This window comes from Diplotaxodon limnothrissa, linkage group LG11 (assembly GCF_057381915.1).
Source record: "Diplotaxodon limnothrissa isolate DT_005_m linkage group LG11, D_limnothrissa_male_GT1.1, whole genome shotgun sequence".
Lineage (NCBI taxonomy): Eukaryota > Metazoa > Chordata > Actinopteri > Cichliformes > Cichlidae > Diplotaxodon > Diplotaxodon limnothrissa.
Genome location: NC_140606.1, coordinates 26,341,363 through 26,369,325, shown reverse-complemented (window position 1 = coordinate 26,369,325; position 27,963 = coordinate 26,341,363). Strand labels below are relative to the sequence as shown.

Below are 27,963 nucleotides of genomic sequence, written 5' to 3'. Positions count from 1 at the left end.
TCAGTCCACCACGTCTCTTCTTTCCACTAATTTCCTCTCTAATAAGGTATAAAATACCCAAAATACTGAGTGATACCTGAAATATTTACATCAGGAAAAAGAAGGCCATCCATTACACTCACAGCGGCTTAATATTTTTTCAGACTGATGTGCATTAGTTCTCTATTAAAAATCTGCTTTCATCTGTCTTTTTTTGGGACATGCTTGTGCAAAGAAGAGTGGTTGGATTCTGTCTTCTACTACACATATGAAGTGAAATATTTCTTACAAACAGGTAAAATAATAACTACTAATAAAAGTGCAGGGCTAACTGTAGTTGCTGGTGATGATAGGGGATCCTATACTACCACAGTTCAAGTTAAATACAACCCGACAGCCCTCCAAACTGACTGACGTTTCTTGTTTTTGCCAGATCTCAAGAACATTACAAACTGCTTCCTGCTGGGATCATAAATCATCAGCTCCCCAAAATAGAAGCCGACTGATATCCACGGCTTATCGCGGCTATACTGGCATCACAGTTCATATCTGTGCAATATGTGTACAAAAACGCGTATGCTTCTCCAAACAGAAGAGAAAAGAAAACCATAACTTGGGGTAATTTAGTGTGTTTCCAAAGGCATTGTTTACGATACTATCAGCACCTTCTACAGCACATGTGGCAGAACATGCAGCACATATGCAACAAAGTCGAGAGGTGTCTTCACAGTAAGCTATTAACTAATCTGTGAAGTGCATTGCTGGAGTAAACACATAAACACAAACTAATCCAGAATAACAATTATAGAGTTTATAAATCCATAAAATCGCCACGTCAAACTCAACATTCCCAAATCAGACTGCCTCTTCCCCAAATGGCACATAAACCACGTGAGAATTGCTGGGTCAGAACAGAACACCAGACTGACCCATTTTAAGTACCACAGTTGGGAAAACAGAAGCTGAGGTCATCAACTTAAACCAAAGAAATCGCTTTGAGTTTGTAATGAACATTTTATAGAAGATTAAACTGTTTTATAGGCTGTATTTTATAATTAAAGGAAGCTAATTTGTGCTTTTACAGTAAGGTTTACTGTGTGTAAAGTCTCACATCATGTTTTTATGTAACTTAAGCATTAATTAATGGCACCAAAAAAGGCTTCTGTGTACAGAAACAGAGGAATAAAAACATGATATGGCACATTGTACCGGGGCTCAGCCAGGCTTTAGTGAAGCATGCCATTCATGCTGAAGGCACTTGAAGAGCAGTGCAGCATTATCCATACACAATGTTAATATATTTATGGTCCTCTCTCAGTCAGCAGGTATTATTTTCATGCCTTGAGCTTGCATCCTGCCTGCTGGGTATCATTTATGATCTTGCTGCTGGAATCTGCCAGATTGGCTGCATGACTGGGAATCTACCCTGCTGAATTAAGAGCTGCTGACAATTTATTGTCAAGCTTCAAGTGTCTGTATTAACCTCTGCTGCTTTCCCTTTTTAGTGTGTGTGTGTGCGCGCACACTCACCTAAGAGTCACTACACTCTTTCACTGTATGGAAGCAGGTAGCAGGTACGTGTCCCTCACACTGGCAAAGACAGGGAAGGACAGTTGTAAGACAGATATTCAGAGAAGGCATTACTGAGTGTTGGACACATGCAAGACAGTGAGCAGGAGGAAGAGCTGAGAAGATGAGGGAGCGCATCAATACTTTTCAGACAGGTCTGAATATCGATCAGTTTCTGGTAAGGCTCACTATTTCCTCCCTAAATAGTGAACTGCTTTTGCAAGATGAAATGCATGTATGCAAAAGTAATTGAATTCTAGCTTCCGTTTTCTTTTCGCCGACTTTAAATTTCATGTTGTGCCTTTATTTATTGAACATGAACCAGGTTTAGATAGGATTTAATGGCCTCACTGGTTTGATTTTTCTGAATTTCTTGGTGGTAACATGAAGTGTGGTCTCGCATGTAAGACACAGTTTGTTTTTTTGTTTTTTGGCTGCCTCGATTTGCCTTAATTAGAAAATGACAGCTTGAACAGTGTTTGGATGAGGCATGGAATTGTTATTGTGCTGGCTAATTAGTGTATGCATATGGAGACACTCGTGGAAGTGTGTGTGATAGCTGGGATGTGTGTGTGTGTGTGTGTGTGTGTGTGTGTGTGTGTGTGTGTGTGTGTGTGTGTGTGTGTGTGTGTGTGTGTGTGTGTAAGGGGGGTAATCTGCTGATCTGTCCATCAGTGAGCAGGTCAGGTTTTATCATTAACCTTGTGCTACAGGACAGGGCTATATTGTTGTAAGGCCTCACCACACACACACACACACACACACACACACACACACACACACACACACACACTTAACAAACACACGTAATGTTCATTTAAGACACAAACACAGACTCTGTGCGCTGAGAAACCTGCACAAACACACACAGATATTTATGAATATGCAGTGCTCCCTCACAAGGGACACAGGAATATGCTTGTATTTTTTAATTAACTCTCAATGTCACACTGCCCTTCAACCTCTGCATCTATCAGCAGCTCTCACTGTGACTGAACCTCTCTCTCTCCATGTCTCTCTCTCTCTCTTTCTCTCTGCAAACCTGTTTGTTTTGTTTACACTTGAAGCTTCTTTTATTTTACAATATTTAATATCTTGTTCGAGCCAACTCGTACAGAACAGATCCATGAACAAATTAAAAGCTCGCGACTGCTCACCGGCGTAATTTGAATACAGGCTTTTAGTCTTAACAAACCCGAGGGAGTGATGTTTTACATTTTTCCGATTTCCTTCATCCCGTGAGACTTGCAGTAAGAACAACAGTAGAAGCTCGGGTTCTTGCGAGAAATTAATAACGAGATGTGTCAGGACCGTACAGTAACGCCTGGCTACGTCCGTGTGTCCGCGGAGATTAACGAGAAAAAAGCAAGGAGAGCTACGCAGGAATCTCATGGAGAGTAAACAAGTGTGGGAAAAGGAGGAAGAGGAGTTTGGAGAGGCAGGGATATGTCCTTGTGTTCTTGACTTGGAGTGGGAAGGTCATTCCACATTTGGGAGCCAAACAATGGCAACAGAAAATGTGCAAAAAGTATGTGAAAGTTGGACAAACTGTGGTTACTGATGATGATTGATTGTGAGATTCGGTGTGTAATGAACATGCAAGGTTATGCGAAACAGTGTAAACATAAGGCTGAGGGATGAAAACAGCAAAGTCACCTGACATTAATAAATCGCGGCTTTCAGTGTCTTTCTCACGCTGTCAGTCGGCATTGTTGTCTTGCTGAGACGTGCTTGCTCTCACCTTTTATTTGTCTTTATGTCTCACCATTTCACAGTCAGGTGACTTTCTGACAATGCAGGAGCTGCGGCTCAGTTTGTGACAGAAATATTAAAAGCCCAAAGTGACATCGTGAATTTCTCTTTATTAATAGTCCAAAAATGCCCAAATATGACATTTTTGAATAAACTTTTCACACTTGTTGAATTTGTTTTTGATTGTGACATGAAGACAAATGCAAAAACCCCAAACTAACATAAAACACAAAGATAAAGAGATTGAAACAACAAAGATTTTAGACTTTTTGAGATTTTGAGCAAGCAAACAAATAAAACTCAGCAGAAGAAGGAGGTGCATCCACTGCACTATGTAGATGATATAAAACTTAATTAATTAATTAAATAATTAATAGCAGCAATCACTGATTTATCCCTTTGATCGATCTGTTGATCTTGAATGAGAGGTCAGAGGTCAAATGTGGCATGATATTTTAAATCCTTACACAGTACTTTCTATATGTTGACAGTAAACACCACACTTTTAAGAATTTTGACCAATAAATCCTCAAGTTGACCTTGAAGACTTTGGTGAATGTAAGCCAAATGTTAATGGATCCCCTCTGCACCCCTACAAAGTTTTATCAGAATTCATTAAACTCTTTTCGAGCTCTCGTGTTTACAGGCAGCATGACACACACACACATACAAACGTTGCCAGAAACACAACCTCTTTAGTGAAAGTGATAAGACCAGTAAAATTATACTTAAGTGGGATTTGGCTGAGTAATAATTCCAGTTAATTAAAAATAATTACTTTAAAACAAGAGGAATATGTTAAGATATTTACTTTTAAAGATTATATTTACACAACATGAGATTTGTAATTCGTTTGAGGTTCACAGTGTGGTAGTGAAAAAAAAATCTTATCAGACATCTGAAGGTCACTCGGCTCATTTTGAGGCTCCATCAGCAGCTTCAAGGCAACCTGGATCTCATTTGAACTGAGGGAAAGTGTAGAATAAAAAATGTCTAACTATGTTAAATGGGTCCCAGGCTCAATCTGGGAGTGGGTTGGGTATTATCTTTTAAACAATGGTCATGATCTGTCAGCCGTGTTCATACGCAACACACCTATTCAACAAGGATAGACACTAGGAAGAAGAAGCTTGAAAGACATCATCAACTGTGCTGCAGTTATTTTTCTCTTTTCCTTGAGGCAGGGCATGAGAGGTCACATTTTTTCCTCTCTCTCTATGAACAGTGCACAGGTTCCTGTTGTTTCTGTCCCTGGTTTTGATGCTGTCTGGTGCCAGCGGCTGTTTGATGATGTTGATGGATTAGGGCTTTGGTGCTAATGTGTAGTGCAGTGGTGAATTTGCGTGCAGTGCAGGACACGGAGACAGAACAGAGACAGAGCTGCTGCAGCATCATGCAACAGACAGGTGATGAGAACCAGGTAAAGACATGAGGACCGAAGGCTGTAGCTCGTCAGAGGTTGATTCTTTTTTTCTGTTTTCTCTGCCATGACTTAATTACACAGCCCTCTGCTGTCTTTCTCTAATCTTCAAAATTCACTTTGGATCATATGCATGCACTGAATTTGAATCTCTATTTCTTTTCGTAGCTCTCTTTTCCAACATTTTACCGATTGATCATTTTACTGATTTGTGTACTTTGACATATAAAATCAAGAAACCTGTATTGTAAAACCATATTGTTAAATATTTGCTGTTTTTTTAATAAACGTATGAAAATACGGCTTGTTTACCTGCCCTGTTCTTCCATACAGCGGAAGATGACAGAGGTCACTGTTATTTGTGTGATACATTTGCAGGCGGTGAAATTAGAAAGTAATCAGCAGTGACCTCTGTGATCTTTTGCTAGACTGAAGAACTGTAAAAGTATGTGAGTTCTTGTTGCCTTTAAAGCAGCAAAATGTGAAGGTAAACTGGTTTGCCCCAAAATAAAAACATGTTTTTTCACATTAGAACATTTTTATTCGTTTGTAGTGCAGACAATAAACAATCACAAACAGCTCACTGACGGATTCATTCCTCATTTTTAAGGTTGTAGACAAAGAAAGGAAAATAAGATATGTCAGTGTCATGAGTGGAGACCGTTTTATCTTTACTTGCAGCAGAAAATTCTTCAGTACGATATCTTTTTAGCACAGCTCTATTTTCTTGTCATATGTTTTATTTCTTTTACTTAATCCCCTTACCTAGGTTGTTTCCATCGTCAGAGCAACAGAACAAAACTCTAACAACAAACATGGAGGGTTTTTTTCTTTGTTAATTATTTATTCAGTAAATTTGAACAAATTTATAAACAATAATCTAACATTTCATAATATATTATCTTAGTGCCTAACCATCTGAGTCCTCTTCAGTCCTGCATTTCTCCCACACTTTCATGTAAAAAGGTGCCTCCTTTAGATTTCAGCGACAAAATCATCCTCTCTGTTATAAAGATCTCCCTCACTATGTTCTTCCATTGTTCACAACTTGGACAGACATTTGTGTGAAATTAAATTAAATTCTGTATTTAAAAAAGTGATAGGAAAAGATCCTCCTATGTGCTTATAGACTCGCTGGCCACTTCATTAGATACACCTTGCTAGTACTGGTTGGACACCTTTTTGAAGCCGTTTCACCTCTCATCCAAGAAGCTTCTTCAGTTCTAAGGTCAAATGGTGGAGAGTCCCAGATTTAAACCTAGCGGGAGTTTCCCCCCACAGAGGGACAAAAGGACCCCCTGATGATCCTCTAATTGCCTGAGCCAAGGTGTGAAATTGGGTTTGGGTCCCAATCAGCCAGAACTGAAGAAGCTTCTCGGATGAGAGGTGAAACGTCTTCAAGCAACTTAAAGAAGTCCAGACGCTTTTCTTTGAAAGCTCCTTTGACTACGATGACCTGGATGACTGAGAACCTTCACAGACTTTAAAATTTACATTCTCCCAGTTGGTACTGTCATAACGAATCATAATATATCCTACCACTCTTATGCAGATGATATACAGTTGTACCTATCAGTTTCCTCTGAAGATCTGACCTCTGTTTATTAGCTAATGAGCTGCATTAATGACATCAACTGCTGGTTGTCTCGAAACTTTTTAGAACTGAACAGAGACAAGACAGAAATATTGTTGTTGGTCCAAAAAGTCAGAGACTGACAGTCTGTTTGATCTTAGATGGTAATCTCACATGTTCACAAAGCTCCTCCGCACACTCCACCTCTCTGTTTTGCTTCTTTAGCTGAGAGTGCTTTCAGTTCCTGTAGTCCTGTTCCAAGCTTTCTGCTGACCTGAGATCAGTAACATCTGTGCCAACATTCAAAAAACAGACTCAAGACTCTTTTGTTCACACAGGTCTACACCTGCGTTTTTTAATGTTTTATTTCGCTGTTTTCATTGTCTTGAGGCACTGTAAACCTAAATGGAGTTTTGTATTTTTATCTTTTGTGCTACTCAGTTTACATATAATGAATTAAATGTATTATATAAATAAAATCCCCATTGCCTGTGCCACTGAACAGGTGTGTCTAATAAAGTGTCCAGTGGGTGTATGCAGATAGAAACAAGACGGTACCTTCAGTTGCTGTCAAAAAACATAACCTTTGGAAGAAATAATCGCAGCAGAACTCAGGAGAAGTTTTCCGTTGCAAAAACTTTCATCAGTTTCCATCTTCACATCACACAGAAAAACTTGTATGTAACTTACTTTAAATATACGTTTTCCCGCGTGATGCAAACTCTTGCAACCCGTTTTGAGGAGGTAATATTCAACCAGCTCTTTGCATATTAACAAATAACTGACAATACTTTGTTTCTCCTGCTGTTAGCTCAGGTTTTACGGGGCTGAAGGACAGGAGTATTAAGCTGTTAGTGGTGCAGCATTGTTCTGAATAACAGTTTGTGGTGTTTAGTGAGATTTAAAATAACCTCCTCGACGATTTAGAGGCATCAAAGGTTTTCAAAAGCCTCCAGCAGTAACTGCTTGGCCACCTGCTATGTGGTATATTCATGTATTAATTATAAACTTCTATATCAGTCACGTTGTCATGTGGTTGTAGTGAGTCATGTATTGCAGTGGACTGGTTATGTGAGGCTGTTTTTTGTGTGCACTTGAACTGGAGAAAAATGAACTTGTGCTCTGTAGACGTAAAGACTTTTAGAGAAGATGTGGATTTTTGTCTCACCTTTCTTTCATTTCACCAGCACATAATTATGTTCAGTTAGCCGAGCTTTTGTCCTAGTTGGGCCTCATGGTTGGATGTGGCCGCTCTCCTTTCCTGTGTGAACATGAGACAGAAATGTGTGGCAGCCAGCTCTCTGTATGATTCAGTTTCTTGCTTTGCTGTGTGGTGGGATGCATGTGATCTGTAGGTTTCAGTTGCACACACCATAGCTGCATCCGGATCTGCAGTATTTTACAGCTTCTACAGTTTTAACGAGTCCGGTGCAAGCTGACCGAATGTATGTGTGTGTGTTTGACAGCATGTGTGTAGGTGTCTGTGTAGTCATAGGTGTAAAATGCACACGCAGTCGGAAGTGGAACGTGTGGAATGTCCTCTCTTTCCGAATATCTTCCTCTGGCTTTTTTCCAGACCGTTCCTTTGCTCAGGGCGGGGATTTTCCAATCTCTATGCCCATTTTGTCTATTTCTGTCTGTCAGGCTATTCAGGTTGGTGTGTATCCCTTACATACACGCCACACATTCCCCATCTCTTTCTCGTTATCTCAAGACTCTTCACACTAGATCCAGTTTTATCCTTCTTCCAAGTCTCAGTTGTCAGAGGTATTTCGCCTGTTTTTCGTTCTCTCCCTCCTCTCCATTCTAGCGTGTTGTTTCTCTTCTGTGCAGCCCAAGAAACACATGATTTCTCGACTGGGTGCTTTTCGTTTCATAGTGATTGCCAGTGTGTCCCCTTGGTTACAGCTCTACGGAGAGTACAGGGAGCAGCTGGGAAACTTCGCCCGACGGGAGGCTGCCCGTTTACTGACAGAGAGACAATGGAGAAGACAGGCAGGGGACAATACCGCAGCCACAGGCCGCAAAGGCCACGGCCGGCGGCATCATCATCAGCACCCTGTGACCCTGGAGTCGCATCACAGCCATGCCTCCTCCACCAAGAAGCCTCGTCCCTACTCCAAATGCCAAGGTGACCAGCATGTGGTTATGAAAATGTATATGGAAACATTTGGCTGCTTTGCCACTTCCACACACTTTGTTGTTTTATTACATGACTTTTCAAAGAGTGAAGCTTTGCATTTGTCTAATGGTTTCAATTTCTGGTTACTTTGCACATTATGATTTTACATGCAACATGATGAGCTCATAAAATATGAGGCAGCACGGTAGTTTAATCAGGCTACACGAGGCACTTAGACTTAATACCACTTGAACTTAAGGGCTACTGCGATGGGGTATCTAAATGTAACCTACCCAGAGTTATAAAAAGAAAATCTCTAAAGGTGCAAGACTCAAAACATTTACCCAAATCTTAAGGTATAGAAGGTATTTTGTAGCTATATTTTGGAGGCTATAAATGCAGATGATTATGACATAAGAGGGACTTTAGAGTAAGCACTTGAAGGAGTTGTGCTCAGTATTGTGAACATGTGCACAGAGTTGAACTGTTGGTGTGTATTTATGTTGACATGGTGTCAGGGAGGTTGAGTCTCCTCTCTGACCTTCTTGCTGCTGTTTTAGGTTTTGCTGTAATGTCTATTTTGACTTTAATACATTTTGAGTGACTGCAGCTTTGTCTGAGTTTTTTTAAACTGACCTAGAGGGCCCCTCAAATCAGGATCCTCATCGTCATTGTTTCAGCCAATTCCAATGATTTTGAGAAGGAAAATAAATATGCAGTTTGTATCAAGTGGGAGTTAGTGCAGGGAATATTGAGATTCTTATATTATAGGAGTGTCACCTCTATCTGTGTAAATAATTACACTGCTTTGACTTTGTGATCTTTCATGTTGCATTTGTTGACTATTTGACTGAGTTAATCTGTACTTATCAGTCTACATTTACTTTATTTACTGCATCTGTTTCATCCATGATCTCACTAAGTGACTCCCTGACTCTTTGATTTTATCTCTCTGTTCCAGATTGTTTGGCTCGTGTGCGGCGCTACATAGTGACAAAAATGGGAGAGGACTGGATTTTCCTGGTTCTTCTGGGACTGACTATGGCTCTAGTTAGCTGGAGTATGGACTATGCTAGTGCCAAGAGCCTGCAAGGTAGAGCTGTCATGGAGATTATTGCCATTTCAAATCTCCAGTTTTTCTCTGCACTGCTCCTTTGTGTAATGTGCTTTTTTTCCTGTTCTTGTTTTTTTCTGTTTCTACTGTTATTCTGTCTTGCAGCCTATAAATGGGTGCATGGGGAGCTTAAGGACAATGTACTGCTCCAGTACCTCGCCTGGGTTACGTATCCCATGATCCTTGTCATGTTCGCCTCGCTCTTCTGTCACCTGGTTTCCCCGCAGGCCATCGGTAAGCCCTCCATCACCTGTCAGCCTCTATTATCCTCTCTCATTATATTTCCTCCTGTATTTGCTTCTTTTTTCTCATTTTGTCTATTGTAAAGTACTGACATGATAACTTCTCTCTCTGTTTTTTAAATACAGGTTCTGGTATCCCTGAGCTGAAAACCATCCTGAGAGGTGTAGTCTTAAAAGAATATCTGACCCTTAAAGCCTTCATAGCTAAAGTCATCGGCCTAACCGCTGGCCTGGGCAGTGGGATGCCTGTGGGCAAAGAGGTAAACCCCCGTGTTAGGCAACATTACTTTAAAAACTATCGTGTTACATTACAAGATCAGTTGTGTTACAGCGTTTCCGACTGAGGAAACTCTTTAGAGTAGATCAGCCTCTACTGCTCTACTTCTGACTATGTTAACTTTACCTCATTTCAAAGCAAGTTGGTACTGGCAGCATTTCCTCCACCATAAAACAGGAACAAGCTTATTCATTTCCCTCAGAGTGACAGGTTTAGCACCAGCATCATTCATCTGCTCAGTTTGCTTCACTACCAGTGTTTTAGCTTACAGATGTTTTTTAAAAATATGACATAGAGCTCCTTGGCAGCTCAAATACACTCAATGATAATAATTCAAATACCTCAGCAATGTAACATCCACCCTGTCTGTCGTCACAAAAGCTGATCTTAATATTTGCACTCACCATAGGTTCTGCTGGATAATAGTGTGTAAGGCATAAACCTGATTTATCTACTAATAGGCGTCATGGGTGTTTACTGAGGTTAAGGAGCAAAAAGGGCCGTTTATCACAGACTTTTATACAACAGGGAACTTTTAAGAAACTTGTGCACTGGCTTCATCTTGCAGACCCAGGAGCTGCATCAGTCTACAGCACTAACACAACTGTAGGATTAGATACATTCCACTATGCATGCCAAGGATTCACAGGGATGTAGAAAAATATTATTCTTTCCTCACTGCAAAAGAGAAGGAAAATGTGGTAATATGTTAATAATAACACATATTTAAAAAACAGCTTAATAAGCGATTGTTTGCAAAGCTAACAGGTTGTATTACTACAGACTCTAGCCCATTGCTTTGCATTGCATTAAATCCAGCACTGAAGCAAACACGTATTTTCACCTCCTTACTACTTGTGTGCTTCTGTGTCTATCCCCACTCATTCAGCATCTTGTTCCACATCTTCAGTCCTTTTTCTGTCTCACTCTCCAACTGGGAGGGGGTAATAAATCATCTTCTGTCATGTTGTTCCTCTCGCCCTCTTCTCACGGGACTGAGGCAAATTACTCCAGTCCTCAGCAAAGAACCACATTCGTTTTCCTTATTACAGTAGCATGGAAAGTGTCACATCCAGTAATTACACAGTGATTTATCAGTTCTGATAAAATATGTCCCAGTTTAGACTCTCTGTTTTTACAGACAGCACTCTGTGTCTCTGTAGATAACATTACACGTCACTCATATCTGTGTCAGTAATGTCCTCCCATCACCCCCAGGGTCCCTTTGTCCACATTGCCAGCATCTGCGCCGCAGTGTTGAGTCGATTCATGTCCATCTTCTCTGGAGTCTATGAGGTAAGCTGAGCCCCTGACCAAAGCCGACTACATTACCCACAACCCCCCCATCTCTTTACTGACCACAGTCAACATGCTGATTTAAATGAAGAATGCAGTGTTTTTGTAATAACTTATGGTGTTGCTGACATCTTTGTTGTAATTACAGGGTTCCCACTATTTTTCTCATTATTTTTTAAAATCTGAAAAACAGAAAAAGTTCAGGTATTTCTAGATATGTACAATTATCTCATTTTAAATTTAGTGCCATTTATCTCAACATCCCTGAGAACCTTGCTTTGTTTCTTAAATGTTATCATAGCACCATGATAGACGATGATTGGGAGAGCAGAACGCTGTAACTGTAATATCAACAGGTCAGTGTTGAGCATTCATATCAGGGTCCTTGAACTTGAACCCTTAATTATAGAATTTTAAATGAAGCTACTTTTGAGTCCCTGAAATTTTTGAAAGAACTTTAACACTAATGAAAAAGTGGGAACCCCGTGGCTGTGTTTTGTCTCTGTCATCCAGCTCACGCCAGCCCCTCCCCGTTTCTCCCGTGTCTTTGTTTTGGTTCGCCCCCTCACGCCTCGTCTGTGTTTGTCTCACTGTATTAATAGTGTGACCGTTATGTCTGGCATGTGTATTAACAGTGACCTCCCTGTCTCCCTCTTTCCCTCCCCCCCCTTCCCTCCCCTTGGCTTTCTCATTCATCTCTGCATTCACCCTTGACCTTTAACCCAGAATGGCTCCCATAACCAGGACCTGCTGGTGTGTGCGTGTGCTGTAGGAGTAGCCACTTGTTTCGGTGCCCCGATCGGAGGCAAGTCCCGCTCTGCTCGCTCGGCCTCAGGTCTACGGTCGGCTTTGACCTCATCAAGAAACATCAGTTACAATTAATTTGGAGGTTAAAACTGGCCTCACATCAGTGTGCTGCACTACTTGAAAGTGAACCAAACCACTATTCAAACATTTATATTTAGAATCAGTATCAATGCTACACCTGCAATGGATATTTTAAAGGTGCTGGCTCTTCATTTGCATACATTTTGTGCTACTGAAACATAGTGTGTTTTCACAAGGTTATAGTCTGACACAATCCACATTTAAACTCTAGGAAATATGAAAGCAAAATCACGGAAGAGCTGCTTTTCTTTTCTTTCTGACTGGACGTGATGCAAAGGTCAGGATAAGAAATACAAATTAGCAGTCAGGGCCGAGGATGTAGAATAAAACAAATATGGAGCGCAGATCCACTTTGTTTTTGCTGACAACTGTGCAGATAATCAAATTGCCCTGTATGGATGTTTTGTATGGATGCCTCCTTAAATCACGAGGTGGCTTTTAAAGGGGGCACTTACTGTTCTGTCTTGTCTGTCATGAAAATATGACAGTATGATGTTCCTCAAACCTTTTGTTTGTACATGGTAGCAAATCAGAAAAATAGCTGCTTTAAAGGGAGGGGGATTGGAGCTAATGAGGCTTGTTTAGGAGCTGAGGGGCCAGCTAAATAAGATAAATAAGGATTAGTTTGCTCTCTCAGTCATGAAGATCTGCTCTAGTAGACTTCATTCATCCATCCATTTTTTTTCCCACTTATCCAATTAAGGGTTGCAGGGAAGCTGGAGCCCATCCCAGTTGTTGCTGGTTGCAGCTGCTTCGAACCCGTAGTCTTTCTGTTTGCTGTGAGGTGACAGTGCTACAAAACTGTGGCACCCCTCTGGCAGAGTACAATAATAAAAATATGGAGCGATAATAGGCTCCATTAAACACCACAAAAGTGACCAATGTCAGGTGAATATTGGATTTTGTAAATGTAGTTGGGATAACTGAATTTGAATCCCCGATGTTGATGTTGTTACGCATTTATCTGTGTATTATTGGAGAATCTTTACCTCATAATATAAAGTGCCCTGAGGCCCCATTTGTTGTGATTTGGCGCTAAATAAATAAAACCGAATTGAATTGAATTACTGCACAATAGCCCACAGTCAGTCGTTTATATGGTTCAGACAAATTTAATGAGAACTTGTGAATTAGCTGTATTTGCTAGAAGGTACATTAAGACTGAATTAGGCTAATTCAACTGCCTGCTGGCTTAAGCTTTATGTTTAGCATACATATATAAATATGGCATAAATTTTTCCATCTACAGTGCTGCGAAAAAGTATTTATCTTTCTTTTATATTTTTGTCATGCATAGACGTTTCAGATCATGCAAATGAAACAAACTTGAATATGAAGATAACTTGAGTACATACAAAATGCAGTTTTTAAATGATGATATCATTCTGAACTCAGCTTTTAAAACATAAATGTGGGTAATCACAGTTAATTCATTATTTAACCAAGGGGACAATTGCTAGGCGTGCTTGGATAGCTTTTTTCCCCTTGAAATATGAAATCATCATTTAAAAACAGGATTTTTTATTTACCTGGGTTATCTTTGTATAATATTAAAATTAGTTTGATGAGCTAAAACACATAAGGGTGACAAATGGGCAAAAAAAAAGGTAAGAAATCAGGAAGGGGGCTAATACTTTTCACTGCACGTTAACTCTCAGCAGAAAGACAAGAATTGCAGATTATTCCTTTAAAACTATCCTAAAAAGTTAAACAGCAGCTCATCATTCAAGGTCATGAATAATCAGTGGAAGTATTTCATGTGTGCTACCTTCAATTTTCAGTCTGCAATCAGTTGCAGGGATCTGTCTCCAAGGACAATGTGACCACTTGGTTTGCTTCCTGATTGCTTAATTGCTTCCTCAAAGTCTGTATACTCACACTGGCATGCGCCTCCTCTGCTTCATATCCTCGTGGTGTAATTTCCCCTCCTTTATAACTTTTCTAATCACACTCTAGTGAACATTATTTATTCACTTTATTCCAATTTTCTTTTCTGTCATTTCTCCCTCTGTGTCCCCCTCTTGTCCTCACCACCTTGATCTTTTTTTCTCTCCCCCTCTTTCCGACTCACTCTGCTGTCTTTCTGTCAACACTCATGTTTCTTGTTATTGTCCTCCCCCCCCCCCCCCCCCCCAACACCACCACCACCCCTCATCATCTCTTGCCTTTCATCCCTCACTCTGTGACTCACCCCTCCACCTTCCCCCCCCCCCCCCTCTGTTTTCTGTGTCAGTAGAACCCTTATGGTTACACAGATATACTGACTGTTGGCTGTGCCGTGGGGGTGGGATGCTGTTTTGGCACTCCACTAGGAGGTACTGTACATCTTCCACACTGCCTCTCAGCCACAACCTCTGCACCAACCGTCCTCCTGTACTGGATCAGATTCTTAGACCTGTTTGTTTCCCAAAGGGGACACATTATGCTTGTCTTTATTTCTTTACATATATAATATGTCTGATTTGTGAATTATTGAACGTGAGCATTACTATTACAGTTACTGAAGACCAGTGACAAATATGCACTTAGTTGCCATTTTAAGAGATACACATGTGAGCAATCAAATAGCTCAAACAGGTCAGCCACACCTTCAGTGGAAGCAATATGTACTCTTACAAGGTACTCTCCTCCAAACCAGTGACTGTGACCACAATGATAAACGTTCTGCATAATTTCATGGTAATACTTCCCCATCTCACATTGTAAATACACTTTTTAGGCCAAATTATGGAGTGGATTGATCTTGCCTAGCAAGACTAAACTTAGTACTTAGTGCTTCAATTTACTTACAGTAAAATTATCTCTGTTTCCTGTAAAAACCTGACTTTTTACCCCCTTATTGCAGTGTACATGCCCTTAAGTATTTGTAGTATTACACTGTAAATTCAAATAAAATATATTGAATTTCCATTTTTTATAAAGTGTTACTTGAAAGTTATAAAGAGTGTGAGTAATTCAAAGACTCAATACTGGTTCATATTAAAAATCAATAAATCCCCCTCAGTAACAGAGGTTAAACAGTTCAACGGTCCAATCAGCTGAAGTTAGTAAGCCAATAATTAAACTCTTCTAATGAAAAGCTTTGTAAAGATCCCAGTTTTTTGATAGATCATTTATTGAATAGGTTAATAATCTGTTTATTAATTATCAGTGCGAACAATCATGAGCTGAAGTACCAACCAAAGTACAAAAGTCAACAAAACATCGAATGCTGTGCAAACGTTTTAGGCATTAAAAAAAAAAAAAAGGAAAGTTTGAAAGATAATGCCGTGAATAGTATTTAGTTAACTTTGACCACTTCTCAGCTTTTCAAGGTGCTTGTTGGGTAATTAGTCTGTCTCAGTGTCTCTTGTCTCTTCCTGTAATGCTGAGCTGAGGGGATTAAGGACAGACCGTCTTCTGCAAGGCTCGCTCTTACTGTCGAATGTGGCTCTTTTAATGACAGCGGCTTATTGTTTGGCCCTGTTGTCACGCTGCAGAATAATTTTGGGACGATTAAGCTCTCCCCGAGGGCGGATGGGTGTGTGACAGATAAGAATCTAAACTTCTGAAATGCCTACAATTTTTGCACAGCACTATACTTAAGTCACTAGATGTATACAAAACAAACTAGAATGTATTTACTGCTGACATAATGTTGGTCCCAAAATATGTTTTTTAAATCTTTTTTTAGAAGCTTCACACAGCTTTGATTATTGTTTTATAGCTTCACATGCTGATTATGTCTCTGTTTGTGTGTCAGAGAGCGAGACTACATGTAAGTGTGTGTTTAGCTGCGTTTGAATGTGTGTTAACTCCCCGTGGTTCTCCTGGTGTGCATAATTACACCCTCAGCTTCAAGTGTTTTTGAATTCATTGTGTTGCTTTAACTCATAATACCGTCCTCTCTCTCTCTCGCTCCCTTCTCTTCCTCTCCTCTTCCTCCCCCTCATTTTCTCTCACTGCCCATCCTCATTGCTCTTCCTCTCTGTAATCCCTCCTCTCCCTCTGTCCTTCCTCCCCTTTTTTTCTGTCGATCCACCATCACCAGGGGTGCTGTTTAGTATTGAGGTCACGTCTACCTACTTTGCGGTGAGGAATTACTGGCGGGGATACTTTGCCGCCACATTCAGTGCCTTCATATTCCGGGTGCTGTCTGTTTGGAACAAGGATGCTGGTGAGAAGCAGAGGAAATGCATATTCAACAGATATACACAAACTACTGGAAAAAAGACAGCTGAGCTTGCTGTTTATTAAAAGTAGCTGAATATGACAGCTGATGTTTCAATACATCATCGCAGTCTTAAAGCAGCCCAGCAGCCCTGTAGCCTAAAATCCCTACAAGCTGCATTCAGGTGACCCTGTCTCTTTATTACAATACTAGATATTTTCACATTTCCAGTGTAATTTTATAAATAATATATAACTCAGAAAGGGGTGATCATTACATAGCCACTCTTACCCAAACAGATTTTGGGAAATCTTCATCTTTTAAAGTCTGAAACCTCAGTTTCATGGAATTTATGTTAAAATATTACAGAAATGTGCCAGGGTGAATTTTTTTCTCTATTGCAAACATAACCAGTTAGATTAGGTTCGATTTTTCAGAATACACTGTTCATGAATCTTCTTCACTGAAGCTCCGTTAATCAGTATTTACATTATTTAAGTATAATACTTCAAAGTATTTAAGTACCTCAAAGTATTTAAGTATCTGTAAGCTCTGTTTTCATTGTTTTGGTTTTCAGGCCTGCAACTTTACTGTTTACTGCTCTTTTAATATACAACTAATGGACATTTTATTAGGCACACCTTGGTAGGGTTGGGCTGTTTTTACCTTCAGAAAGTATTCATTCATTTTTTTTCATTTTTCATGGCATAGATTCACCAATTTTGGCCTGTATTATTATGATAGCGTCACACAGCTGCTGCAGATTCATGATGTGAATCTCCCGTTCCACCAAATACCAAAAGTGCTGGATTGGTTTGAGTAATGTTGACTGTGGAGGCATATTCGAGAAACAAGTTTGAGAGGATCTGAGCTTTGTAACATAGCACATTACTTACCTGGAAGCTGCCATTAGAAGATGGGTACAGTGTGGTCATGAATGGATAGACATGGCATGTAACAATACTCACGTAAGTTGCGGTGATTAAATGATGCTCAGTTGTTACTCTTGTGCCAAGAAAATATCCCCCACACATTAAAACACCAGCACCATTAGCCTAAACGATGATACAAGGCAGGACTGATCCATGCAATCGTGTTGGTTGCACTAAATTCTGACCCTAATGTTTGAATGTTATTGTGCCAGACAAGGTTTTTTCAATCTTCCATTGTTCAATGTTGGTGAGGCCTCAGGTCCCTGTTTTTATTTGACAGGAGTGAAACGCAGTGTGGCCTTGTACTGCTGTAGCCCATCTACATAAAGTGCATTCAGAGATTCTCTTCTGCTCAAATAATCACTGGTTATTTGAGTTCCTGCTGCCTTCCAATCAGCTCAAAGCAGTGTGATCTTTCTCCTCTGATCTCTGGTATCAAGCAGCCAATCTCTGCAAACCCTGCAGGTGGTTGGATGGGAAAATTCCAGATCTCAGGCCAGCTTGTACAGCACCAACAACCATACCATGTTCAAATTACTTAAATCACTTTTCTTCCTCATTCTTACGCTCAGTTTGAACTTCAGTAGACTGTCTTGTCCGTGTCTATATGCCCAAATGCACTGAGTTGCTGCCACGTGATTGGATGAGCCAATATTTGCATTAACAAGCAGTTGAACAGGTGTACCTAATAAACTGTCAGAGAGAGAGAGTTGTTTTTAAAAGTTAGGGAACCCATTGCATATTACATAGCAGCACATTGTGGACTGAAACGAGCCACATAAAGAATCATTTGTTTCCTTCAGGAGTTGATGGAGACATAAAAACAGCTAAGGGAGCTTAAATATGGGCTCAGACTCATCAGGTGGACTGGAGTATTTGTTTTTTATTGTTATACTTTGTTTAATTTATCTTGTTGTCCCTGTTGTCAAAGTATTAGCATAGGAATGACAGACTGAGACCACATGTTCACTTGGTGGGAAACAGTTATTTCTCTCTTCCTCTCAGTCACAATCACAGCCCTCTTCAAAACAAACTTTCGGATGGATTTTCCCTTTGACCTTCAAGAGCTGCCTGCATTTGCAATAATAGGGTGAGGAGACTTTGTGAGCACTTGCATGCCTGCATGTGTTTGTGTTGAAATAATATGAGTCAGCAAGGTTCCTTTAATCTGAGATAGTCACGTAAAAGCTGCATCCTTGCTCCTTAACCCAGCTTTCTTTCGTCTTTCAGGATCTCGTGCGGCTTTTTGGGAGCGTTCTTCGTTTACCTGAACAGACAGGTGGTTCTCTTCATGAGAAGGCCTACGGCTCTTACACGCTTTCTAACCAAACAGTAAGATCCCCATACAGACGCAGAAACATAACAGAGACCTCCCCGCTGCTGTGGATTAATGTGGCGCTCAGCCCTTAAACTGCTGTGACTCTGGTAGCAGAAACTGTTTCTTGGAACTGAAACCATTTGTGCATTTAAATCCAATTCCTCTTAATGTTTCTCAGCTCCACTCTCCAAACTCATCAGTCTCACAACACTGGTCAGGACAGCAGCAAAGCCTTAACAACCTTTCAGCCAGTTATTCACTCAATGGGGAGATTCACTTACCCTCTGAGACTCAACAGTCAGGGAACATTAGTCTTCACCATTAGAGAAAAGAGAGTAGCAGCATCAAGAGAGCTCTACAATCAGCGCTGGTTCACACACACTGGTTATTTCTATGACAAGACAACTGTAGTCCTCTGGGGATACACTGCTGCTTTTAATGAACTCGTGTGTGTCTCCGTCTGTGTGTTGTCCCAGTCGTTTGATCTATCCAGGTGCAGTGACATTGATCATCGCCACCATCACGTTTCCTCCTGGATTTGGACAGTTTATGGCTGGAGAGGTCAGAATTCATCAATCTTCATCAATTCTCTGACTTTTTTCATGTTCATTTCTGGTGGTATTTTTTAAAACCTGATATGAATCAGATGACTTTTCACTAAGTCCGCAAACACTAAAACCTTACCTGTGAAAGTGTGGCTGTCTGTCGCATGATTGTAAATTAATAGGATTGTTCTTTTAATGTAAATGGCCTGGAACATATATAATTTCTATTCTTCCTGAATATTTTTTATACTACATGTCACATTTTAGGTTTTTTTATTATGAACATGTAGCGTCATCAGGATGTGATGATTTTGTGTTTATGTAAACCTTGTTTAGGACAATTTTTTTCTGTGTGTTTGTGTTTCCTCTTGCAGCTGATGCCTAGAGAGTGTATCAACTCACTCTTTGATAATTTCACCTGGACCAAAATCTCAGAATACCCTGCTCCCCCCGGCCTGGGTCGCTCTGCCGCGTGGCTTCATCCTCGTGTCAGTGTCTTTATCATCCTTCTCCTCTTCTTCATCATGAAGGTATCTCTTCCTTCTTGCCTCCTCCTCACATTGTGTATGGAGTGGGTTTTGCCTTGAAAAGCACTGTGTGCGATAGCGTGAAAAACCTCTGGGATCGGTCTCGATCCTACTTTGATCCTGTTTTTGTGTTGCAGTTCTGGATGTCAGCAGTTTCCACCACTATGCCCATCCCCTCAGGTGCCTTTATGCCGGTGTTCATATTAGGTAAGAGGATTTTGTAATGCGAGTCTCCTGCTGATCTTCAGTTCAATTTGTCTTTACCAGAGTGCCTTATCTCTCTCCTCAAGGAGCTGCTTTCGGTCGCCTTGTCGGGGAGATCATGGCCACTCTGTTCCCAAATGGAATCCTGTTTGATGGGATAGTCTACCGCATCCTGCCAGGAGGTTACGCTGTCATTGGTCAGTCTGTTAACCTTCCCCCAGGTCCCCAAAGGCTATTTGAAGAGTTGTAGATTTAAGAAAAGTTTAAGAAAAGTTCTTTCCTTTTTTGGTGTTTTATATTCTCTTGTTCAAGCTGCAGATTTAGCAGCAGAAATCACCCCCAACATGCCAAATGATCAGTTTGTGTGCTAAAATAAACAAATTATAATTTAAAAAGTCATTACAAAATATTACATTTGATAACAACTGAGTGTTTTTTAAAACTAGATGTACTTTATCTGCCTCTCAAGACCGCTAAACTCTTGACGCTCCTAAAGGTTTCTGATTTACTGTGTCATAAATAGTATAATGCTTTCAAAGCTAATTGATGGTTTGTTTTATTTAGCTGAAATAGGTGTAGTGATTTACTAAAACATTCAACCACACTGAAATACACAGAAAACAGAGTTTGTACAATTCTAACGAGCTTAAAAGTAAAAGTTTCAACAGTCTGAACTCTTTCAAACTTTCTTATAATTTCTTTAAGTAATCTTCAGGATGGTTCCCCTGCCTTTTGTCCCATTCTCTGTTAAGATGATCTCACACTGGTTCAATAATGATGAGGTCCAGGCTCTTCTATTTTCTATCCAGATATGCTGTTACTGCATTGGTGGTGCATTTGGGATCACTTTCATGCTGAAAAATGAAGTTAGTGCCAATCAGACACTTTCCAGATGGTGTTACATGGTGGATCAAAATCTCACTGTACTTTTCACTGTAAAATCCCCAACACCAGTGACTGAAACACAGCCCTGAACTATGACAGAGCCTTGTCAGTGTTTTACAGACGGCTGTAGACACTCGCTGTTGTACCTCTCTCCTGACCTTTTCTGTATATACAGTCAAGCCCATAATTATTCATACCCCTGGTAAATTTTGAGTTAAAGTTACTTTTATTCAACAGGCAAGTTTTTGGTTTTTTTGACCAGAAATGACACAGGCGTCTCCCAAAAGATGATAAGACGATGAAGAGGCATCGTTCTGGGAAAAAAATAAAATAAAAAAACAAAATAAAAAACTTGCTGGTTGAATAAAAGTACATTTAAGTTGACTGTACAGATGATGATTTGACCCAAAAATTTCAATTTGGATTCATCAGTTTCATATATCTCAGCCTTTTCTACCCGTTTCCCTTCCTTAATAATGGCTTCTTGATAGCCATCCTTCCTCTGTGTCCATTTTTGCTTCGGTGAACAGAAGATGATCAGCTGAAGGGCATGAAGGACATTTATCAGGTCCTGTGTCAGATCGTTACTGAATATTTTTCTCTTTATTAAAGGCATGACTTTGAGATAGACTTCATGCCTGCATTTTTTTGCAGATTGAACTCAAGGTTGCTAGTAACAAAGTGTCTAAAGATACAATTCAAAATGGACTCTTTGCTAAGGTGTAGATAGAAACAGGTTTATTTGGTGTCTTTTTTATGCTTGACTCATGGGTCAGTTTTAAGTGGACTAACAAACAAAACCATTCCTCTGAAAATGACGATGTACAATAATCAGGAGGAATTATATCACACCCCCATCACAGGTGCAGCAGCGATGACGGGGGCCGTCACACATACAGTTTCCACAGCAGTAATTTGCTTTGAGCTCACTGGTCAAATCTCCCACATCCTACCCATGATGGTGGCCGTCATCTTAGCTAATATGGTGGCGCAGGGTCTACAGCCGTCTCTCTACGACTCCATCATCCAGGTGAAGAAGCTACCCTACCTGCCTGAGCTGGCCCTTGGGCACATAAGGTAAAGTTAAAATACCTAAAAGTCCTTATTTTGTTTTCATATCGCTGTCATGAAAGACAACCTGTGCTTATTGTTGTATCCCGTCATTCCCAGCAAGTATAACATCTTTGTGGAGGACATTATGGTGCGCAAAGTGAGATTTCTGTCTTCTCAAGCCACCTTTCGGGAATTAAACCATCTGCTTGACACCACGACCCTGAAAACCATCCCCATCGTCGACTCCAAAGGTAGGATGACCAACATCTTTGCCGTCTCTGTGAGCCATAATTGTCACGGCTGCGGGGGCAGACGTGTGATGAGTGTGAGACAGGATCCAGACGCAGGCACTGGCTTGGAAGTGAGCGAGCTTTATTTAACACAGGTGGCACAAACAGAGCGAGTAAAGCAAAACCTCAAGGTGACTTAAACTGGGAATGACTAACAAAACGAACCTGAATGGACGACTGGGAGAAACACGAAGGGGAGAAACCGAGACGGACTAGCAACTAACATGAGTGAACACGCACACTATAAATACACAGAAGGGAACGAGGAAACGACACACAGGAGGGAGGCACAGCTGATTATGATCAACAAGACGAGACAGGGGAAACACAAACGAACACACTGGCATAAGACACAGACTTTCACAATAAAACAGGAAACTCAAAACACGCGCGAAGGCACAGACTCAGAGACGCGGGCTTTACACAGAGACTACACTAGAGGGAATACACAGGTAGGGATGACACAGAACAGAGGGAGCACGGAATTAACACTGGGAGGTCAAAGAACGAAACCTAAAAATCAGAACCACAAAACTAGGGAGCTAGAAACACTAGGATAGAAACCCAAAACACAAACAGTCACAAACCATGATGAAATCAAAAGTAAAAGTACAAAAACCAAAAACACTGGGTCACCGACCCAGGACCATAACAATAATACTTTATTTTGCTTTTAAAAGGCTTAGTACTAATGGGATAGACCAGGTCTATAAGTAGCTTTCCATGATTAACAGTTCAAAATAATTCCTCTTAGCCTTGGTGCAGATCTTCAGTTGACTATCCGTCTGAAACAAGCTTCTGATTGGCCGCCCTCGTAAACAGAAGGGTTTAATCACATGTGGGTGGAGCTTCTGTGCGCAGAGGCAAAGCTGTGTCCATGAGATGATCATATTGGGGAGATATCAGCTCCTAATGATATCATATGGAGCCAAGAGTAGAGAAAATTTTAAGAAAACAGCTTTTACTGTCTGAAGCCTGAGCTTTTGTCTAACAGGGATTACTCTCACCTCTTTTTTGGAACCTTGGCCACTGTCAACATTATCCATTGTAACAATATATATATATATATATTTATGACAGAAAATAAGGACCATTAAATTCGTTTTTTACCTTAAACTTATTTTTTCTGACTTGGTGCTAAGCTGATCTCATGTAAGTATCAACAGTTTCCCCCTGAATGCCAAACTTTTTCTCTGTGAAACTTCCTTTTTTGCAGAATCTATGATTCTGCTAGGTTCAATTGAGAGGACAGAGCTTCAAGCCCTCTTGGACTGGTGGCTTTCACCTCAAAGACGAGTCTTTGAAAGAGGTCAAAGTTCACCGGGTCAAGCCTCCAAAATCAGCTGGGAGTCATTCACCTTTGTAGATGAGGAGGGAGGCGAGGAAAGCCCCGACAAGGTGGAAAAATGTGACCTATTCCTGACCATCAGGTGTTGTTTGTTTGTGTCTGCAACCCCCTTACTGACAGCGTTGTGTCCATCAGACCACCACTCCTGTGCAGGAAGAATGTAATGGACCCGTTCCTGCCCCCAAACCTCAGGAGCCCTCCGCCAACCACACAGACTCAGGTAACACGTTATTTCCACTACATACAGGGACAGGTTCGCTCATCCATGTCACTTGTCTCTACTCTGACATGCGTTGCCATACCACATCCCCAGACAAGCGCAAGCTGCCATCTGTCAGGAGGACCCTTCAAAGACTCTTCTCCTCCACGTCTTTGTCAGGCCAGACAGATACTCAGGTACTGGGATCAACCTTATGTATCCATTGCTTTGAGGCTAAACACTCAAAGAAGCAGTGCATCAGTGATCTGCTACTGAGTTGGCAGTGACAGCTAAGACAGGGATATCAGTCCAGCATGGCAGTCTAAGCCAGCCTCAATAATGTGATGAGGGGGGTGGGGGCATAACCTGAAGCTGACCTAGTGATAACTTTTGCAGTAGGTAATACTTTAAAACCAGCAGGGGGCATCTATCTTTCTTTTCATCATTTGGTCTATCATCTCTTTCTTCCTCCACCTTTCTCAGGAGACCACAACCCCTCAGCTGACTGACACCATGTCTCCAGAGGAGGTACTTTACACTATTGATTGCGCAGCCTCATACTCAACGATGGACCAACAAACCACTCTAATTGATAATTACAACCTAGTTTGCGCCTTCGTCTCTCTGCTTTGTGATTGGCTGCAGATCAAAGCCTGGGAAGAGGCAGAGCTGAACAAACCAATTGATATGGAGCAGATACGCATAGACCCCTCTCCATTTCAGCTGGTGGAAAGAACGTCTCTGCATAAGGTGATCATCAAAACTCATATACACATACTGGTTCTGTACACTTACAACTATGACTTATTTTCATGTCATGATCTCTGCTCACAGACTGGAAACGGGGGGAAAAAACTCTTCATAACTAAACTATACTGAAACTATATCCAAGTTCATCTTCTGCCTGAAACAAACTGTTTAGCCTCTCTCCCATAAATGCTATGCTCCCTTTGAACCAGCTTTGTTGTGTGTGACTTTGTGAGTTTTTGATTCATCTGTCCCAGCTTCAGTTTTCAGTTTTTTAAGTGTATACCAAGTCCACCTGTCTGCCAACTGTAGCTCTAAAGGAGCTTTCTGAAAGCTGTGATGAAACATTAGACTCATTTCAGCTTGGCCTAAGAGTCTGAACAAACAGAACGCCCTGTTTGTTCTTTGTCCATATGATAAAACTTTGAAACTTGAATTTTTTTTATTATGCATCTATGTAGCAAAGCCATGCATTTCCTCTTTTGTTGCAGAAAAATTGCTTATGAGAAACAGTGCAGTCATGCAAGCAGAACACTGTCACAGTACAGCACATCTAACACTGACTGGATCGTGTCCTCTCTCTCCTCTCTCATTACTCAGACCCACACTCTGTTCTCCTTGCTGGGTCTCAGTCACGCCTATGTCACCAGCATTGGTAAGCTGGTGGGTGTTGTGGCACTGAAAGAGGTAAAGTCACTTTTTGCTTTTCATTTTGTTTTAATTTATCGGCTTGTTTTTTGTCACCTCTCTGGATTTGATCCGGTAATGTGGCATGACGAGCTGTGAGCTGTTCTGTCACCGCGTGCATCATTCTTTACGCTCTGATTCATGCAGTTATTCCACTAACCGCCCTCACAACTCATCTCGCTGGATGTTCACTTTAATGATCTTATGTTGTTGCTCTGCTTCGTGGTATGTTTGGGTTTTGTTTTTTTTGCTTCTGTGGATGTTTAAACCTCGTTCACTCTTGTAACAGTTGCAGAAAGCCATAGAGGGCTCAACTCGGAGCGGGGTGAGGCTTCGTCCTCCTCTGGCCAGTTTCAGAGACACCAGTAGGAAAGCCAAGAAGCACCAGCCTCCCTCATCCACCACTTCCTCGCCAACACAGGACAGAGACCTGTGGGGGGAGGGTAGCAGAAGGGAAGGGGAGCTGGTGAGGAGGGAGTCCAAAGACGATTCCCGAGGGAAGCCTTCAAGAGGAGCTCCTGGGTGTGACGTTGCTTCCTCTTCCCCCAGCACCATGGAGAGCAATAGTAGCTCCACCTCCACAAGAGGGGCCGAAGGCCCTGCTCAGGAGGCAGCATCCCCCTCCACCTCCTCCTCTACCTCGCCGTCAGCCCCTGCCTCTCCCATGTCAGCCACAAGCCCTGTCCTCACACTGTCCTCCCTGCAGGAGGAGAGGGAGAGCGAGGACTCTGATGAGCCCATTTAGGAGAAGTGGCTTTCAAGAAGAAAAACTTTTACCTTCTTTTAATGTCACTCCTTTTCCGAAAAGACAAAGCTGCAGTTTAGATGGAGGAGTCAAAGCCACCTGCGGCTGTCACAGACATTCAGCTCTCGGTGGGCAGGAGGAACTGGTGCACACAAAGCTCAAGAAACTTTTAGTACAGGATATTTTTTTCTATTCTGATGATAGTTTCACTTTTCCACTCTTTAAAATCTCAGGTGCTTTCCCATGTCTTCTGAACTGCTGACAACCGTTTCACCGAAGTTCAATCTTCCAAGCGTATCTCTGAAATGCCGAAAACAGCTGATTTTCACATGTATTAAGATCTGTTAATGTCATTAAAGGTATAATATGCAGCAATGGTCAGTTATTGTAAACTTGGCCTTGAGAATGAGGATGGAGGGAACAGCTTTAGCAAGAAAAAAGCAATGAAGCATAATTTTCTAATTGTTTTACAATGATTGAGTTCTGAAGCAGAAATCACACAAGTCAGCAGGGAAGGTGCTGCATTTCTTAATTTAGTGTGAATTAGGTGTGGCTCTAGGCTATAAACTGGTGTTGACAATGACTATAACACGTATGATAACATTACCAGATAACATTGCATTAATACTTTCTGTAGTTTTTAAGTAGCTACTGCCCAGTGTGTGACACTGGAAACCATAAAAACATGAGTGCCAGTCAGTAGTAGTTATTCCAGTCTAATTATTAAAATTTCTTTCTTATTTTGGATATTGGTGTAATGAAAACATGCAATGAAAACTAACATCACAACAGCTCTTTTATAATATTTATGAGGAAAGAAATAGAGGCAGTGATGTAATCCCGCCCTCCTGTTGTTATTAGCTGGGGGCTACACAATCATTGCCCAATGCTTGCAACCCAGGAATGTACAGAAAACAGGAAAAACAGAATATATTAAATCAGTCTGTGCAGATAAATACAACAGTAAAGGAAAACTGAGAGATTTTACTGTTTTAGGAAAATCCTGCATATTATACCTTTAAGTACCTGTAGGGTAGCTGACAGTAAAGAATTGTATTATAATGAAATAATATAGTGATTAAGACTTAATTAATTTGACTGATGGGTCAAAGAGATCACACATTTAAAGTTTACTGATTGAGGTTAATTTAAAATTATAACTTGTTATAACATGTTTATTATGTATTTTCTGTATTGTGAATCTAAATCATTATTACTGGTTTGTAATTTTTAAAAAAATAATAAATACTATATTTGTCCACTAACTTATTTGAGTTCTTTACTGCTGTTAAATATCTTTCTCAGTGAGGCTGGATGCAGCAGTGCTTCCAGCTAAATGCTAAAATAAATATATTTTCATTTGTTTCTGGATTGAGACGCAATGCTGAAAATGTGGGTTTTGTCACTGAAGAAATATTTAACACATTAAAAAGGAAATGTTTTTATAGAAGGTTGAGATTAGCAGATGGAAAACAAAAGTTTGGAGAATGATTGATTTGACTTTATGGTCTGAAACAGCAATTTTGCAGCACCCCCAGTTTACTTAATCCTGTATCAGCGTTACCCAGGAGAAGATAAAACAACTAATAAAACAAATAAAACTTTATCCAGCTAACTGCAAATCCATTTTTAATTATAAAGAGAAATCTTCTATATTTATCAGGTTTATTTGAAGACACTGTACTCAGATGGTTTTAGTAACATTATCACCTTCAAGTTTAGCCTGAGCTGGCTTTAGTTTAGTCTGTTAGCATGCAAACATTAGGAAAATGTCAGCAGCAGAGAGCAACAGTGTGCTGTTACTGAAGTAGTGTTCTTTAGCACGGTTGTACTCACCTTTAGTACTCTATTTCTATATTATGTCATAGCACTGATCTGTTGTTTGACACAGTTATTGTAAAGCAATGCAATTTTTTTGTCACAAAAAAGCCAAAGAGGGATAGTATTAATAATTATCATAATTATAAGGTAAAGAGACAGAAACTTCAGAGCTGGAGTGGACAAATTTAGTGTGCGTGGGGGAGCATTTCTCTCTAACCTGCTGCTGAACCCACTATTTTTTTTAAACGCACAATTTTATCACCACTGACATTTTTCTAAA

General features: G+C 40.6%; 1 protein-coding gene across 3 annotated transcripts in view; it reads left to right on the top strand.

Annotated features, from left to right (window-relative positions):
- clcn1b (chloride channel, voltage-sensitive 1b) overlaps nt 1-26,998 on the top strand; it is a 32,281-nt gene extending 5,283 nt beyond the window's left edge. Inside the window, exons 1-23 of one of the 3 annotated variants that reach the window (XM_085366464.1) lie at nt 205-1,726; nt 8,202-8,424; nt 9,377-9,508; nt 9,635-9,763; nt 9,898-10,031; nt 11,267-11,344; nt 14,469-14,547; nt 16,263-16,388; nt 18,320-18,404; nt 18,545-18,646; nt 19,109-19,193; nt 19,552-19,707; nt 19,842-19,911; nt 19,995-20,105; nt 21,657-21,870; nt 21,964-22,097; nt 23,353-23,534; nt 23,620-23,704; nt 23,798-23,880; nt 24,167-24,211; nt 24,329-24,433; nt 25,031-25,117; nt 25,407-26,998. In XM_085366464.1, the coding sequence (XP_085222590.1) occupies nt 1,673-1,726; nt 8,202-8,424; nt 9,377-9,508; nt 9,635-9,763; nt 9,898-10,031; nt 11,267-11,344; nt 14,469-14,547; nt 16,263-16,388; nt 18,320-18,404; nt 18,545-18,646; nt 19,109-19,193; nt 19,552-19,707; nt 19,842-19,911; nt 19,995-20,105; nt 21,657-21,870; nt 21,964-22,097; nt 23,353-23,534; nt 23,620-23,704; nt 23,798-23,880; nt 24,167-24,211; nt 24,329-24,433; nt 25,031-25,117; nt 25,407-25,862 (2,955 nt within the window). In that variant the 5' untranslated portion in view covers nt 205-1,672 and the 3' untranslated portion in view covers nt 25,863-26,998. Of the gene's footprint in view, nt 1-204; nt 1,727-8,086; nt 8,425-9,376; nt 9,509-9,634; nt 9,764-9,897; nt 10,032-11,266; nt 11,345-14,468; nt 14,548-16,262; nt 16,389-18,319; nt 18,405-18,544; nt 18,647-19,108; nt 19,194-19,551; nt 19,708-19,841; nt 19,912-19,994; nt 20,106-21,656; nt 21,871-21,963; nt 22,098-23,352; nt 23,535-23,619; nt 23,705-23,797; nt 23,881-24,166; nt 24,212-24,328; nt 24,434-25,030; nt 25,118-25,406 lie in introns of those variants that run through there. The other 2 variants (XM_085366463.1, XM_085366462.1) reach the window with 2 other exon arrangements.
- Nucleotides 26,999-27,963: the final 965 nt, after the last annotated feature.